At 43.1% G+C, this 17,556-nt stretch overlaps 1 protein-coding gene across 4 annotated transcripts in view; it reads left to right on the forward strand.

Annotated features, from left to right (window-relative positions):
* Positions 1–4,021: 4,021 nt before the first annotated feature.
* LOC119445700 (techylectin-5A) overlaps positions 4,022–17,556 on the forward strand; it is a 96,952-nt gene continuing 83,417 nt past the window's right edge. Inside the window, exons 1-4 of one of the 4 annotated variants that reach the window (XM_037709978.2) lie at positions 4,034–4,181; positions 12,821–13,031; positions 14,134–14,276; positions 16,300–16,405. In XM_037709978.2, the coding sequence (XP_037565906.1) occupies positions 12,845–13,031; positions 14,134–14,276; positions 16,300–16,405 (436 nt within the window). In that variant the 5' untranslated portion in view covers positions 4,034–4,181; positions 12,821–12,844. Of the gene's footprint in view, positions 4,182–12,820; positions 13,032–14,133; positions 14,277–16,299; positions 16,406–17,556 lie in introns of all 4 variants that reach the window. The other 3 variants (XM_049663539.1, XM_049663540.1, XM_037709981.2) reach the window with 3 other exon arrangements.

The following is a 17,556-nucleotide window of genomic DNA, read 5'->3' on the forward strand; positions in this document are numbered from 1 at the left end:
TTTAACTTCGTCGAAATGCGACCTCCGCAGCCGGGATTTGATCCCGTGACCTCGTGACCTCAGCACAGCAATGCCTATTTATGTTACGTGTTCAGCTAGTCCTCAGGATTATCACCATTTTCATTGTTAAATATTTGCTTCCGCGTTCGTGCAGGTCGATATTGTTTTTCCATTTTTTACCCAAGGAAACGTTCAGAAGTCGCGTGCCGTAAATCGCAGTTTTCTACACTATGGATATATCGTTCAAGAAGATGTACATAATTTACATAATAAAGTAGAATAAATAAAAAATAATAAGCAAAATGTTCTCTTTTTTATATAATGACATTACAAGCGCATGTTGCGTTCGATGAACTGGAGCTAGTGAGTTTTTTGGCCCGTACACTTTGATCGAAGCTTCGAATTAACACCACGGTAGAGTAATAAAACTTGTTGCTGTGCTAGTCGGTTCATGATATAGATTAGACCAGATGGTCGCTTAGCGCAAACAATGAAGGATGGACGGGGTCAAGGGGACCACCAAACTTTCGACTGTTTATTCATTTCTTTGTTAACAAATTATATATGCACTGACATGCTTACCATACAGGAAAAAAGAACATACGCGCATCGCTCAAATCACAACCATTTATCAAAAAATATTTTTTCCGCTTGCAAGAGAGAAACTGACGTATCACTTATACATGATGGCCCGCGTGTCTTAATATAAGAGGCCTGTCTAACAACTCATGTGCCGGCACGTGAGTTGTTAGTGCGGTTGAAATGTGGGTGCCGGCACGGGAGATGTGCCTGAACTTTTTTTACGCAGCTCTCCGACGACGGCAGGCAGACAATTCAGTTCGTTCTCGCGAAAACGACGGAAAGAGATTTCGCGCGAACACCCTCTAGTGCGTGCTGCCGAAAATGGAGGTCATATGGAGCCGCTCCACGAGCTTACGCTGTGACTGTGCTGCGTGTGCCACGCAGGCCTGTGACTTTTTCTGCCCAAGGGTAGATGCCCGGTCTGTCAAATCGGCGAGATTGTGTTTTTCGCCCCCAGGGAAGCGAGCGCTGGAGGAGGAAGGAGCCTGGAAGTTGAGATGAGAATCACCGCCTTCGCGTCCTTTCCGTTTGTGCTTCGACGCCGCGGTGCTCGCTCTGCATGTTCGCGGCGTCTATACTTCTGCGCGTAGCCCGCGTTCACCAAGCGAAACGTCCCCGTAACTTTTTTGACGCGCAAGCGTATATGGCCCGCCAGTGAAATCGGCGATGGGATGTTTCAAGCCCCGAAAGAAGCGGAGGAGGAAGGAGCCTGCATGTGAAGAAAATCGCGCGCAGAGGAAAGTACGAAGGAGCACGCTGAGCGCGTGCAAAGCAACGTCCCCTAATGAAAAAGTATTGGTGGCGTAGAGCAAAGCGGGTGTTGGAGGGACGTGACGGCGGCTGTACGAGCCGTGCCGTCGTCCCTGCTCAGAAGGTGAAGGCGGCTAGCGGAGCGGCGGCTGCGATGACCAGCGTGGCTGGCTTTTAGAACGACCCTGCGCGTGCCGAGCTTGCGCCCCGAGCACGCGCTGCGCTTCTTTATTTTTCACTTCGACAGCCGGCGCCAAGGCACCGGCTGAGAGCGCCGACCAAAGCGCTCCGCGCTGCGGCGTTGGTGGGCGCTACACGGGAAAGAGTTGCTACGCGTGCTGTGTGCTGTATGTAAAGAATTCATAGTACGTAAATGTATCCGCAATTTTAAACGTCAGAGTGCTGCCAAACGAGCATAAACAACTATGTGCCAACACCAGTTTCCTCGAACGCTACACCTATTCCGCACGTTATCTTCCCGGCATTTGCAGATTTTAACACAGCTAGAATGAACTCACTATAACAGACGTGACATCGTCTAAAGAGAAGCACAATTTTCTCCCAAAGCTGAAAAGTATAAAGGTCTTCTTCAATTTTCCACTGATTTCCTCGCTGATGCCTATAACGCAGGTGAGAAAAGTTCGTTTTTGGGGGTCATGGTGACACGAAGAGTCGTAACTACTACATATTGTCGTTTATTACTGTCAAATGGCTCGAAAATGTAGTCAGCTACAGGAGCTCACCCATTTTGGCTGAGCTCCTCTACATCATTCTGCCTACGTTAGTGGGCTTCAGCAGACGGGAAGCGCTCTTGAAGAGTCACAACATCTTGCTCAGCAGTTGCATTTGAAGCTTACTCACTCAAAAAATTTGGCGTGCCTGAACAATGAATATTCATTCATTTCCTCAGGGCTACGTGAGTTTTACCGCGCAAATAAAATCAATAGGGAAAGCGGTGCACCAAACGCGATATCAGTTCGTCGTAACAGAGCTTGTTCTGCCGACTCTGCAGAGTGCTGAATGCAAAACAATTATAAATATGGTGCTGGGAATGAATACTTATTTACCTTGTATTGTTTTATTGCGATAACAATTATATGGGCACTGCAAGGAGACTTCCGGCGTTCGCCATCGCCAATGGCGTCCCTATTGCCGTGAGGTACCACGCAAATTTCGGTATATGTCTATGCCACGCCATGCCATATGCTACGCAGGTTATATTGCCAAACAATTCTACTGACTAATTAATTATGGGGTTTTACGTGCCAAAACCACGATCTGATTATGAGGCACGCCGTAGTGGGAGACTCCGGAAGTTTGGACCACCTGGGATTCTTTAACGTGGACCTAAATCTAATACACGGGTGTTTTCGCATTTCGCCCCCATCGAAATGCGTCTGCCACGGCCGGGATTCGATCCCGCGAAACAATTCTATCACTAAAGTGCATGCCAGGCCTTACATTACTGGCAAAGTTGTTGCTCAGAATTCTGACAACGGCATTCCACAAACAAATTTCATGAAACAAAACAGCGACACTCTTCTCAGACATAAATATTGACATTACGATACAATAAAAGAAATAAACCTCAAATGATGTAATTTTATTGGAAGGGTTATGCAATACCTCCATGAGATCGGCACGCGAAATAGGTTTGAAGCATGTCAGATAAAGAAAAGTGATGGTAAAGTCGCTAAGGAAGACGCTGGCTTTATTCAATAAACAAAAACGAAATTGTCACCTAACACAACAGCTACAGCTATGTATCCCTAACAAAACAGCTACAGCTACGAGTATTACACTTCCTGTAATATTCTAACATGTTGAAAACACATTCGTTGCTTCGCCCCGTTGGCTAAACTTTAATGTTTCGAAATGTTTCTTTTACGAGTACCGCGCGTTTTTAGAGCGAAAGCTCTACTACGCCAAGACACGCTAGGTCATTCATCGCGTCGCAACAACCTTGAGCCGCTGGAGCGCGAGCCATCGGAGTGCAAGTGTGGCAGGTGTGACGTCACGCCACGTGATCCGCTCCGGAGAGGCGTCGCAGCTGTCATCGCTCGTAGCCTCGCCGCTGCGGTACTACGTGACTAGCCGAGTCTTTAGCGGCTGCTTCGCCGGCGTTGGGTCGCTCAGTCTCACCATGAATGGTGCGCCGGCTGGTCCGTCTGTGCGTGCGCCTCAGCGACAGGCTGAACCCAATCATTCAGTAGATATAGCTAGACGGCAGGCTGCGAAATGCCAAGCAAAGGCAAAGTTGGTTGCTGAAACAGCGGAGCTAAGGGAGGCCAGAATAGCACGTTACACAGAAGCACGGAAGCCTGCATTAGGGAAACAATGTGTGCATAATCTTTGCAAAACCAAGCCAAGCAGACTTTACACTCGTGATAACTAGTTCTAGAAGTTAAACCTTTGCAATTTTTTTTCGAACCTAGCTTTACTTACGTAGGAAAACTTTCATTCCTTTTTACATAAAAGCAACGCAACCGCAATAAAAATATTATTGGAAGGGGGGTTGTAATGCTGCTAAACTTGAGAAATACAATGTTAGAGGAAGGAGCGAGGCGGCACTGTGTGACAAAGCCGCTATACAAAAGCCTGAATTTAGTGCGACTGTACACGGTATGAACATGCTTGAATAAAGAGAAAAGAAAGCAGCGCAGAGACAATAAGATAGCGCGCTGCACTGGTGCCTATAGCAGGTGCTCGCTCATTGTCTCAAATGTTCCTTGCTGTATTCGATATATACGAAGGTTTAAAAGAGGAGCACTCCTTAAGTTGTTTTCACGATAACATTTTGGCTCGTTCTATGCAACTTCAGTCGAAGAAAAGTGAGCGACCTTCGTAATGTAAGAATAAGCTCCATTTTATTTAGTCCGTCACCTGATGTGCATTCCGTTCGTTCAAGAAAACTGTTCTAGAAATACAGCTATAAAACAGGGTACGATATTGCCTTCATAACTTGTTAATTCTTATTTCAAATAAGGCTAGTGTTAGGAACGTTGCTAGGCGAGCACAAGGACTCGCAATTGCAAGTAGCTGGAGGCATAAATGTTTCGCTTAACGTCTTGCAAATTCAAACTGGTGAAACTTGATAGAACTTCTGTACGTAACCATATTCTAAAAGTGGCCTAATCGCATTTAGTATCATTCTTAGGCAGTGATCATTATTGTCGTTTATCGCACAATATACCGTAGCTTTAGTTGCATGTGTATGCCCGTCAAAAAAGCAGTGATATTCAATACTGTTCGTTCCTCAACGCAACCATTTTATATTATTAAATTCTTTTTCCTCTCGTCAGCAATCAGAGTAGCTCTCAACCAAACTTATCGCCGGGATAAGCCAGTCGTGGCTTATCTCAAGCTTACATTACACCCACTCAAACTTTCATTCAAAAGGCGGTGAACAAGAGCCGCTACAACGCTTGAAAGCAAAGGAGGCGAAGGTATTTTTATTGTCTTTACTTCCAACACACATTGTTGTTCTCAAAAGTCTTATAACAAAAATTTCAAGGTTTCCTCCTAGTATATAAGGATCAGACGTATTGAAAGGTCCACATTGCAGTACCATTTACGAATTCCAAATTTATAGTTGACATAATATCTAAGACTGGAATTTTGACAGACATTGACAAGTCGAACAGTTTTCGATTTCTCATCAAATTGCATATTGAGTGCCGTCTTGCTGCCTCATGCTTTGCCGAATCACATCTTAAACCATCACGTTCTTCGCGCTAAAGGACTGGCTACATTGATGACATCCACTGCCATCACACAGAGGAGGCCTTTCCAAACTCTTTATTACAACTTCGCGCCATTATATAGCTCCTTTCATTTTCTGATGAGAAGGAAAGCATTAGCTCGATTTTGCAGTGATGGCTTTTGTTATTCAATTTCTTTACGCGCTTCTTCAGTGGTCAGAAAAACACTTAGCTTACTATATCAAAGGGATCAAGCGGCAGTGAATGCCGGATGATAACAGTGGCATAAAATTGACGGGAGAGCATCGCTACAACATCGCGGCCTAGTTTACATAGAGCTTAATGTCATTTTATTCGTTTAGTATATTGAAAGGTGGCGCTTCCGTACATTGCCTTTCAAGCGACACGTGAACACTGTACTTCACCTCATGCATTTGCTGCTATAAAAATGGCAGTAACTATCGCTGTTTTTTCGATGGCCGTAGACAAAATCCCTCTTAAAGTGCATCTTCCATATGCCTTTTTGGTATTATTGGCCTTAATACATAGGGTCCGTAGTTCCTTCAGCACAGCGAAAGTGACTCTTACTTCATGTAGTTTATCTATTTGGTACTGCTTCAACAATCAGTAAACATCTTTTGCACAGGTAAAGTTGCCGGTAAAATAGATAGCCGGAAGCGATAAGATGGTTTGGTTGCGCGCGCATACTTTATGCTTGTGAGCTTCCAATATCTATTGCAGATCTTTGGCGTACATAACCTGGCGCTTCTCTATTTAACGAACTTAGATTGAGAACATGCCAAACTCATATAATGCATGGACAGCCAAGCTTATGGCATAAATACCTGCAGATACAGTAAATTGAAATCTTCAGTTCAGAATATCGATAGTGTCTCCGGGGGACGAGCTGACCAGCAAAATGTAGCACACTTTCCGAGAACGAGCCGTATTTTCACCACAGCTTTGTCAAAAGTATAGGGATCGCTTATGCAGAAACTTAGATTATCAGAACGGATACATTACCAAAAATTTGCAGCGCATAAAAAGGTATGTATAACTGCATTGTAGGCACGTTAGACTATAAAATGTCAACTGTGGTTCAAAAACATTAATCAACAATATAAAAAGGAACCAAGGAGAGCAAGAAATAAATAAGAAACAGCACCAGGGGAACGTTGTGTCTAGAACGATAAGCTGTAATCAAGCATTATATTGTCAACAAGCATTTATGCAACAGATAACAGAGATCGCACAGTCTCCTAACTCCAGCATACCATAAGCAGCGGACTTGCCATAAAGACCCTTAAAGTGAGGGCCTGCCACAGATGCAGAAAGTTTGGCTAGTCAGAATTTTTTAAATTCTTTGCAGGGTTTTAATAGAGACGGGAGGTGAAACAAATTACAGGGCAGGAGAATTGATGAATTTCAGTGGAACATAATCTACTTGCATGTCAATGAGCGATGGTCATGTCAGTAGATGTTTCGCCACCAATAAATAAGCGTTCAGTTGCACAAAGAGCGCAAGCACATAAATGAGAAATCAGGGGCACTCAGAGGGACTAGACTGGGTTCACTGGTTGAAACAGTCAATAAGTGCATGATGTAGACCTATTTATATCCAGGGAGAAAATTTCTACGACGAAAGTTGTCTACAACGAAAGTGGAAGACGCAATTCACTTTTTTTTTTTTTTTTGCATGGCGCACCAACGTAAAATGGAGATTTGCGGCATCTATGTTGGTGGTTATCAACTTCCCAGAAAAAGGCAGTGCCATTGTCACGCATTGCTGTAACCACGCAAAAACTGCTTGTCTGGCTGCATGAACAAATCGAAACCGAAAGAACAATGCTACCTAAAATACCAAACTACTAGAATCGAGGTAACATTAGCTGTTGCTGAAGCACCTGTGGAAAAACATGTTTTTCTGAGATACGCTGCCTGTTGGACACTATGAGAAGCTATAGGTAAAATGAGAACAATGTCTTAACTGGGTAGTTTTTTTTTTTAATTATAGGACATCCTCACATGCCTTACACTATTCTCCCACGGATAATACAATGCATGAGTCAAGCGTAATTACTGAGTGTCACTCGCTGTGCCTTGCGACCACTTTAAAATCGGATGACTCCTCAAGCTATTTGCTCGGGGCTATAGTATATAAGCCTGGCAACGTTACACACACGAACCCTCTCGAGTGCGGCTAGCTTAGCAGGGCTGTTTAAGGAATTATCAGGCATTGCCTGGAATACGATTGACATATTATATTATTGGTTAAAAGAACTGGTGAGGCTTATTCAGTGCTGGCTAACTGCCACGTCCTCGACTGAGAAGGCCTACCAGATAAGAGACAATAGGTGGTAGGATTTCTAATCCGTAAGAAAATAGTGGCCACATTGATGAATTCCACAACATTATTCAGACGATAGCGGTCGTCATAAAAGTACTAGTACTACACTCCGTAGTAATAAGTACTAGCCTACGATCCAGCCTCCAGTAATGGAGGTTGGAGCGGAAAATGTTAACACTTCACGCGGAAGGTAGTTACCAAGTTATTAAAAGGGAGGTTACTGAGTTTTGGCATTTCATATCTGTTTTATCTGTTGACTTTTTCTCAAGCTCTGTTGAAAGAAATTGCTCACTTTTGAAATCGGAGATGTATAGGATTATCAACAAATATGTTCCAATGGTTCCCATAAAAGAACGTGCAACGTCACCCTGGTTTTGTCGCAATTTAAAGAGGCTCAAAAATAAAAAATAGGCATTTCCAGCAAGCGAAATTCTGTAGTGACTAGGGCGCGTGACAAAAATATTGCATTGCCAGCTACAGCATATGGCATTACTGTAGCCCAGACTAAACGCTTTTTCTTCATATTTACATCGCCCAAACTATCGCTTACTTAACCTAACAATTTTGGAAACTTATGAATACTAAACTAACTAAAACGTCTGTGTATCTCGAAGACAATATTGGTGACGCCAATCCCGATATCGCTGTACCGGAAACACTAAATTCTATGTTCTGTTTTTACCAAAGATACTCACAGTGGCCTCCCTCATATCCCAGTATTTGATCACCCAGTTATGCCAGACATCACATTTTGCGCCGAAGGTATTGCCAAAATAATTGATTCACTAAAGCTGACTTCGTCTGCAGGTCCCCACGCTATCAATTCGAAAATGTTGAAAAATACTAAATACATAAGAAGTGCTATAATGTCTCAGAGTTTTCAACAGTCATTGTCATGCAGCACCCTGCATCATGATTGGAAGTTGGGTAATATTGTTCCAGTTCCTAAGAAAGGACCCTCTAACTACCGCCCAATTTTTCTAGTTAGTGTCTGCTCGAAAACCACTGCAACACGTCTTTACACCCGCACAATAAACTTTCTAAATTCCGTTAAATTTTTCAATCCGAGTCAACATGGGTTTCGAAACTCTTTCTCGTGGGAAACTCAAGTGGCACTTTTTCTTCACGACATTAACAATAACATCGATCAAAACATACCCGTTGATTTCATCGATTTCGGAAAGGCATTTGACAAAGTCCCCATAAGCGTTTGCCATTAAAACTATCATGACTAAACGTACATTCCCTTATCCTAGACTGGATAAAAGATTTCCTTCCTAACCGACAACAATTCGTGCATGCAAATAATACTTTATCAAATTTGTCTCATGTTTTATCTGGCGAGCCACAAGGCACCGTGTTGGGTGCACTATTTTTCCTCATTTACATTAACGACCTGCCCTGTAACATTTCTTCAAAGTAACGCCTCTTCGCAGATGACTACGTCTTTTATCGCCTGATACGTGACATAACCGATAGCCAAACACTCCGAAGTCACTCACTAAAATTATATAACTGGTGTTATGACGGGATCAAGTATGTAAATACTAACAAAACGTCGTTGGTTTCCTTTCATAGGCGGAATGAATATCAAGTATTTAAATAATTTTTAACGGCAACATCAGTTCATAATCTAATGCAAAGTAGCAAGGCATTACTCTCTCCAACGACCTTACTTGTACAGCGCATATAACGAAGATTACAAACGACGCTAACCGTACCTTAGGTTACCTCATGCGAAATTTAATCATGCCTCCCCTTCTGTAAAACTACTAGCATACAAAACACTAATTCGACCAAAATTAGAATATGCTTGTGAATGAGCTCTAGCCGATCTCATTGAATCTATACAAAGCCGCGCCATTAGATTCGCGTATTCTGATAACTCTTACGCTACCAGCGTAAGTAACCTAAAAGAAAAATCATGTCTACCTAGTCTTCATGTTCGCCACAAAATCGCAAGGCTTTCACTGTCTCACATTTTTGTTTAATGGTTTGCCGCATTGCTCTCCCATCAATCTAGCTCTTCGCATCTCTCAACGCATTAAGCCATCTTAAAGCTCTATACCCCCCGCGTGACCTCACAGTCACGCACATTCAGTCCTTCTTGGTCAAGACAGCCATCGACTGGAACAATCTTCCCTGAAACATTGTCCTTCATGTCAACCCTGTTCAGTTCAAAGCCGCCGTTGAGTCACTCTTTGTAAATATCAACTTTTTTTCCGCCCACCCCTCATGTAAAACCCTGTGTACAGGGTCTTTGAGGCATTTTCAATAAACGAAAAGAAAGAATGATGAAAAAATAAAACAGTTTCTTGAAGATTTTGAATTAGTAGTTACAAAGGTAAAGCTCAGCATACTGTAGTGCTGGGCGACCTTAATGCAAAAGTGGGGAAAGTGCAGTCTGGGCAAGAAGCAATTCTCAATTACGGCAGGCTGGTGCTCGCAAACGAATATGCAGCTTTAGAACAGAAACATGACAGTAACATAGAGGTAATGAATGAAAGCGTAACTACGCTGATATCAGAAGCAGCAATTGAAGTGGGAGGTAAGGCACAAGACAACCAGTTGGTAAAGTCTCCCAAGTATCAAATTACCTAATAAAGAAACGACAAAGCATGAACGTGTCTAACTAAAGAAATGAGGTAGAATTCGCTGAACTGTCAAAACTGATCAACATGAACAAATTAAGGGATATTCGAAATGATGACGTGGCAAAGGTTGAGGAAGCAGTAAAAATGGCCGCAGCATGAAATGAGTGAGAATAAAACTTGGCATAGGACAAGGCAAGATGTATGCGCTGAAAGATAAGCAGAGTAATGTCGTCAGCAATTTCGATGATTTAGTAAAAGCAGCAGAAGAATTCTATACTGACCGGTACAGTATCCAGACCATCCCGGCTACCTTCATTAGCAGTAGTGGTCAACATGATACACAGGCTCCTTTCATATGTATCGATGAAGTCAGAATGGCCTTGCAAGGCATGTCATGGAGAAAAGTGGCAGGAGAATATGTAATAACAGTCAATTTAGTCAACAATGGAGGAGATGTTATGCTTTGAAAGATTACGGCGCTTTATACACAATGCCTCACGACTTCAAGTGTACCAGAGAGCGGGAAGATGCCAACCTTATACTAAGCCATAATAAAGGAGACGTTAAAGAATTGAAGAATTATAGGCTTAGTAAATTGGTTTCAGTATTCTATAATATATTTGCCAAAAAAGATAACTTCCAACAGAATGAGGGTAACACTTGACTTCAATAAACCAAGAGAACAACCTTGCTTTAGGAATGGATATGCAAGAATGGATCACATTCATATCATCACTCAGGTAATTGAGAAATCTGCGGAGTACAATCAACCTCTCTAAATAGCTTTTGAAGATTATGAAAAGGCATTTGATTCGGTAGCGTTACCAGCAGCCATGGATGCATTGCGCAATCAGAGTACAGGAGGAATACGTGAATTTCTCGGGAATATCTCCAAAGGTTACGCAGCTACCTTTGTTCTTTAAAAGAAAAGTAGGAAAATATTTATCGAGAATAGGGTAAGGCAAGCAGACACAATTTCTGCAATGCTATTCACTGCATGCGTAGAAAAATTACTCAGGCTATTAGACTGCGAAAGCTTAGGAGAGAGGATCAATAGTGAATATTTCAGCAACCTTCGATTTGCAGAAGACATTGTACTGTTCAGCTACACTGGCGATCAATTGAAACAAATGATTGATGACATTAACCGAGAAAGTGCAAGTGTGAGGTTAAAGATTAACATGCAGAAGACAAAGCTAAGGTTCCGTAGCCTGTTAAGGAAGCAAGAATTTATGAGCGCCAGTCAGCCTATGGAGTCTGTGCAGGAGTACGTTTCTCTCGGTCACTTACTCACAGAGGATCCTAACCATTTGAAGGAAATTTACCGAATAATAAAACTGTGTTGGAGTGCGTACGGCAGGCATTGCCAAATGCTGACGGGGAGCTTACCACTGTCGTTGAAAATAAAAGTGTACAATCATTGCCTTCTACCGGTGCTAACAAAGAAGCTCGAGATTACAAAGATTAACAAAGAAGCTCGAGAACAAGTTAAGGACCGCACAAAGAGCGATGGAAGGAAAAATGCTAGGCCTAACCTTAAGAGACAGGAAGTGAGCAGTGTAGGAAGTGACCGAATATTGTACTAAAACGCCACTAATGAGCGATGGATACACAATTCGGCGCTAGCAATGTAGAACTAACCACCAGCTTTACATATTTATGCCGCATGATACTTTTATCGCGGCGTTTCGAAGCTCTTTTTTGTGTACATTACATACCTCTTCTTAGAAAAGCAAGGCCTGAGCCCTGCAGGCACCCACTGCCCTCGAATTCAGGTACTGCCTGTATATTGACCGTATATGTGATGATAGCGAGGTAAGTGACCGAGTAAACCGCCAGAAGAAACTACTTGTGAGTGACACAGCAAACCCTATAACAAAGGTCGCCGTGCAGGTTCGCCAACAAAAACTGAGGGTGATTTGAAGAGTGTTCAGCAGAGTTAACTATTCGGGGAGGAGTGGCGCTTTGCTGCATCGGGTTAGGCAATGTTTCTGTTAATTCCTGGATCGCAGTTTTGACTTGGACGTGTTTGCAGTTGCGGCATATGCGAACAGATGCAATACAGACGCATTTCCACCATTCACTCAAGCAAATGCTTAGTGTAGCGTAATGGTATCGCCCCTCAATCAACCCGACGTGTCTAGGTGGCACGTCGAGAGGCGCCGAATGGAATGCGTTCGACTTTCTCTGAAAACGACAATATAGCTTCCGTTAGGCTACTGGCTCATTCTCGCAGGAAGCTACACCTACAACACCGCAAAGCTCAATGCTACACATACATTACTAGATGGAGCTCCATTTCTTTCGTTTTCTTTTTTTTCCAAATCACACTGCTGACCTAGCGTTTGAATTAGACTATGTGGCGCTAAGCATCGAAAAGTGTTGATGCAGCCGAGGTCTCTCTACACCGAACACAAGCAAATCGAGTAAGCCCTTCAATGGTTCTACAATTCAGAAACGCGCACGTTGTGTTTTTTTTTGTTTACCTTAGCATGCTTCATTAAAAGCAACAGGTTGTGGTCTCAGACAGAGGTATAAATGCTTCACATGGAGGCCGCAGAAGGAGGATTCCGTTGCTATACAAGACCCTCACTGTGCGTCGCCTTGAAACAGCGCATATGAAAATCTGATTTCAGCTCCACAAACTACTCGCTGCAAAGCAGTCTTCGTCCACTTTTCAACTTAATTACTCATGTTGAAATACTTTGCCACACAATATGATCTGATGCTGCAGGATTCATGAAGAACGCTACATGGCAGGCAAACTGGTATCAATTCGACAATTGTCACATTAAGCAGTCATCAATGTCATCGAAATGACATGCAAACAGGGCCTTTTCTTTCAGTGTCGAAGTGGTGCGGCTTTCAAGATGGCAAGTCACATGGTCATTTTCTTTGTTGTCGTAACCACTTGGATCGTCGCCGTGCACACTGAGGAAGCGAGTGCACCAACACCTCAATCTCAACCACTCGTGAATCTACCTGCGCAAGAGAAGCCCATCGACCAGGCTGAGGAAAAAGTGCGACAGCTGGAGCAATTACTACGCTTTATTAGAGGTGAGAGCAAACCGGGATAGCCAATATTCTAGTTGACATTAAGTGGAGAAAATGGAGCTGTGCAGGCCATGTAATGCGTAGGATGGATCAATGGTTGACCATTAGAGTTAAAGAGATGGATACCAAGAGAAGGGAAGCGCAGTTCGAGGACGGCATTAAACTAGGTGGAATGAAGAAGTTCGGAAATTTCTAGGGGCAAGTTGGAATCAGCTTACGCAAGACACGGGTAATTGGAGATCACAGACACAAGCCTTCGTCCTGCAGTGAACATAAATATAGGATGATAATGATGAGTAGAGGCAAGCGCAGTATTCTAATGGATGCTTTTATGTCCAGCTATTAAATGTATTTTACCGGCTTTAACTGCTCTAACTCTCTTTGCTAACGGAGGCGGCGCTCGTGTATGAGCTGCGAAGCGTTCTTCCGTTCAACTGGAGGCAGCTGTGTCATCTCCTTTAGTGCATATTGAAATTCAAGTTGCTTTGTATTGAAATTTTGGCATGAATCCTGCGCTATGGTGTTTCCTGTAACCTATATGCTTAGCGTTGTGAAGTTCATTGCTATACATTTACTTATTTAGTTATTATTTTGTAGAAGTGATTCAATGTCTAGAGTATCCCTATAAGAGCATCGGATTTATTTTACTTCAATGTCTCTAGAATGTTTCTGGAGTAAATATAAAGCATGGCCGCAATAAAATAATAAGGCAACGTTCAAAGGGGGAACGCAAGAATGAAATGGACGAATGTGATTAATTATGCTCGCTGTGTGGTCTTCGAACAGTGGTGCTGCACATGTTGTGTCCCGCTACGCTACATGTTAAAGTTACAGAAATCGTTACTTTTCAGCGTGCCTGGCAAAACGTCCGTGCGAGTGCAGGCTTCTCCCAAGCGAAATAAGCACTGTTTCTATTTTTGTTCCTAAGAACAGCATTAGTAGGCGGAAACACGATGAGCAGCTTGTTTATTATGCGAGCAGAAAACGCGGTGCCGTTACGTCACATGTGTTTTAAATTCGAGCCTTTCTTTTTGTTATACTTTTAACCTCTTCCAAGTCTTGGGCATACCTTCAGAAATTACAGAAGGAAAAACAATTTTCGCAGCAAGAAATCGCCCTCGGCAGTGCAGCGATCTTTTGCGAGCTGGTCAGCGGAATAATGGCGTGTACACAATATACCACAGCGCAGCTCATGAATCAGGACAGGACGTCTACTGCGACCTCACATCAGATGGTGGAGGCTGGACGGTGAGGACACTTTTTCTTGTAATGTGCTGTTTTTATGCATCGTTGAAAAGTAGCAATATAGCACGTACAACCGTTGTGTCGATTGGACATTCGCAAAGTCATATACTGAATGGCCAACTTCCAATGCAGTAGCAGGAACGTTCTGTTGTATTACGTGGAGAAATGCCGCACTGAAAGCAAAACATACAAAAAGAAAGCGGCAGGACATATTACCTCGCGGCCATCCTTTATTCCTTTATTTTCTGGCTGCGCTCTATAATGTCAGCACACGAATAGCCCGGCATTATTTCTCGCACTACTACCGCCACTGCCGTGCAGTGGCGGCGCATCGCACTTTCTGACGTTCATCTTATTCCCTTATTGAACTGTTATAAACTATTTCAGCGTCCACCTCGTCAACCTAATCTTGTCCGCCGATATTTCGCGCGCCAGTGAATGTTTGCTAATTCTTCCAAGAAAACCGTATCAAACTAGTGTCGTATCTCGCACAATCTTGAACAGCGAGGAGCATTTATCGCACGAAACCACCTGTTTGTCTGCTGATAACCTGATGAACAGATCAGGCTCAAAGTTCACCAATTCTGCCTCCGTATTTCATGCTCATCGTTTCATTGCACCTTTATTGCCTACTCCCTGATTTTCTTACTGACTCCTTCATGTCGTGGTGCTGTGTCCGTCATCTTATGCCGAAATTCTGGACTTGTACGCGGCAGCGTCAACTAGAGGCGACACGAAGGCAACTGTAAAAAAAATGCAGGTCAAAGTGCGAGGATAATCAATGAGGTGCTATGAATAGTAGTCTTGCAAGAGAGACGTTATTTGCTTCAGAGCATATACACCGTCGTTTTTTATAATTGACGCAGCTTTGCGGAACTGTTTCGAGGCCCCCCAATGGGACGAAACCATTGCAGTAGGTTACCTTAATGACAAAGCCAACTTGGTTGACACCCTGTGCATCATAGCTTTACAAGAATAAATTCCACAAGATGCCACTTAACTAGAATCAGAGCTTATCCTTTCGCCCCACTCTTCCCTATGGCAGACAGGAACGAGCTACAAAAGCTCTCAATTGCCCGGCGGCTCCGGTACAGCTGATATGGTAATTACGAGAAACGTGCACCCTAAAGGAGAAAGATTTACTGTGTGGTTGGAGTTGATAAATAATACTGAAACTAGATCTCCCTCGTCATCGCCATAATGACTTCTGGACTATTTGTAACCCCGCTACCCCCATTGAACAGCACGTCAAAAGCATCACATCACGCCCTAGTACCCACGTGCGACAGTTCCTTATTGATACAGGAGCTTGGCTCGGCCACCTATTTGAAGTGAATAAGTGCTAATAACCTCTATCAATGTTTCGTAGTTTGCTGCGTTATTGCAGGAACCAGTTAAATAATGGAGCAGCAACATAAGGCCTTCTCGAAAAGTTCACCCTCCTTACATATCCCCGAAAGTGCTTACCGTTGTTGTATACGTTAGTAGGTTCATTGCCTTGCTTGCAAGGAAGGACTTTATTAGTCCCGAGAGATGTATACGTGTAGCATTCGAAACGCAAAAAAATGGACATGTATGCATGCGTAAATGATTCGTCGGATATTGTTACGCGTAAAGACTTTTAATGAACGATGTCTTGTATACCCAGTATCGACCCTGTGAACTTTTCGGCTGCCTTTCAAGACTGTTCAATTTTCATGTTTCCAAGATAGGCGTTCGAATTTTCTAGAGCGCCATCAATAAAGCATTACATACCCCCCCCCCCCCCCCCCCCCTCAGCAGTTGTAGTAGTGGATTCGCAATAGCTTCGCCGGACATCCCCTTTCCCAGGCCCGGGATGGCAAGGCAATTTTTTTGCATTACATTTGTAAACGTGCCTCTTTGAGAACTACTCTTTGCACTTCATCTCACGCATTCTATTATGGGAATTTGGAACTCGAAAGGAGCTTCCAGAACCACTTCATAAACCAGCCTAATCAAGTTTTAAACCGTTATTCGATTTTCAGTGCTATTTTTTTCTTGGCAGGTAATCCAAAGGCGCGGACAATTCGGAAACAGGGTTTTCCACTTCTACCGAAACTGGAGTGAATACGCGCTAGGCTTCGGCAGCCCTGATAATGAGTACTGGATTGGTAAGTAGGCTGTACCCACGACTAAATATAAAAAAAACGAGGAGCTGTTGAACCAACTAATTATGGGTAAGACGGCAGTTGTTAAATGGCAACCCAAATACACCTTGGTTGACGATATTCCCTATCTCATCCATGCGCAACCCATAGAGTTCAATATTGCTCCCGGAGAGCCGTCTACTATTTTTCACGCGCAGACAGAGTGAGGTATAATGCAGGAAATGAACGGCCGGCTACCTTCAATTGTGATGTCTACACTTGAGATTATCTCTTTTTTTATATTTCATTTAGATGCGGTGTCTCCCACTACACATGAAGGAAGGCTTTTTTCATATTAGACATCCTCGTAGCCACATGATCGTAGGCACAGACATCCTCGTAACCTGCTGATGAAAGCATCGGGTGCTAGGTCATGTTCTAGCATTGACAATGAGTATAGCAGTATAGAGGTAATCAACCGCTATACTCATAGCTGTTGATTACCGGTACAAAAATTAGTACTGGGTCAATCCTGCACATCCTCCGGGACTACACTGTTTACGGTGCAGACACTTACACAGGCAGTAAAAAGAATGTTACTGATGTGCAAGGTAAAAATTTGTAACTTGAGCTCTCCCACGGTCGTTCTTCTCTATTAAAGTGAATTAGGCGTTCTGCGCCAGGTATATATATATATATATATATATATATATATATATATATATACGAAGCTTGTATCTACTCCCAATGCAATTGCCAGCAAATGGGGTTTACGTATACCATGTGCGTAAACCGCCTCAGTAATGCGAGTAAGCGCACTTCTGTTATCCCTATTAAAGTATTCTTATGTAATACCTGAAGACGTCACGTCGGTTCCTGTTTATCTTTAAATGACACTTACCTCCTAATTGAGACGCGCAATGTACAGCGGGTTCTAAGATAAACTTTTTCTTTCTAATATTTCTGCATTCGATATACGACATTGCGGTTTGTGCCTGTTCTTTGGTAACCCTCTACAATCGGTATCTGTAACTCTAGAAAGAGCATTGACAGTTCTGTCACCAGTAGTACAGAGGTAGTACGTATTTATATGTAACTGCCACTGGTGTACGAGGCATATAGAATTTGTGAAATTTTGCAGTGCATAAACATAAATGCTACAAGACATCATTCGT

This window comes from Dermacentor silvarum, chromosome 3 (genome assembly GCF_013339745.2).
Source record: "Dermacentor silvarum isolate Dsil-2018 chromosome 3, BIME_Dsil_1.4, whole genome shotgun sequence".
Classification (NCBI taxonomy): domain Eukaryota; kingdom Metazoa; phylum Arthropoda; class Arachnida; order Ixodida; family Ixodidae; genus Dermacentor; species Dermacentor silvarum.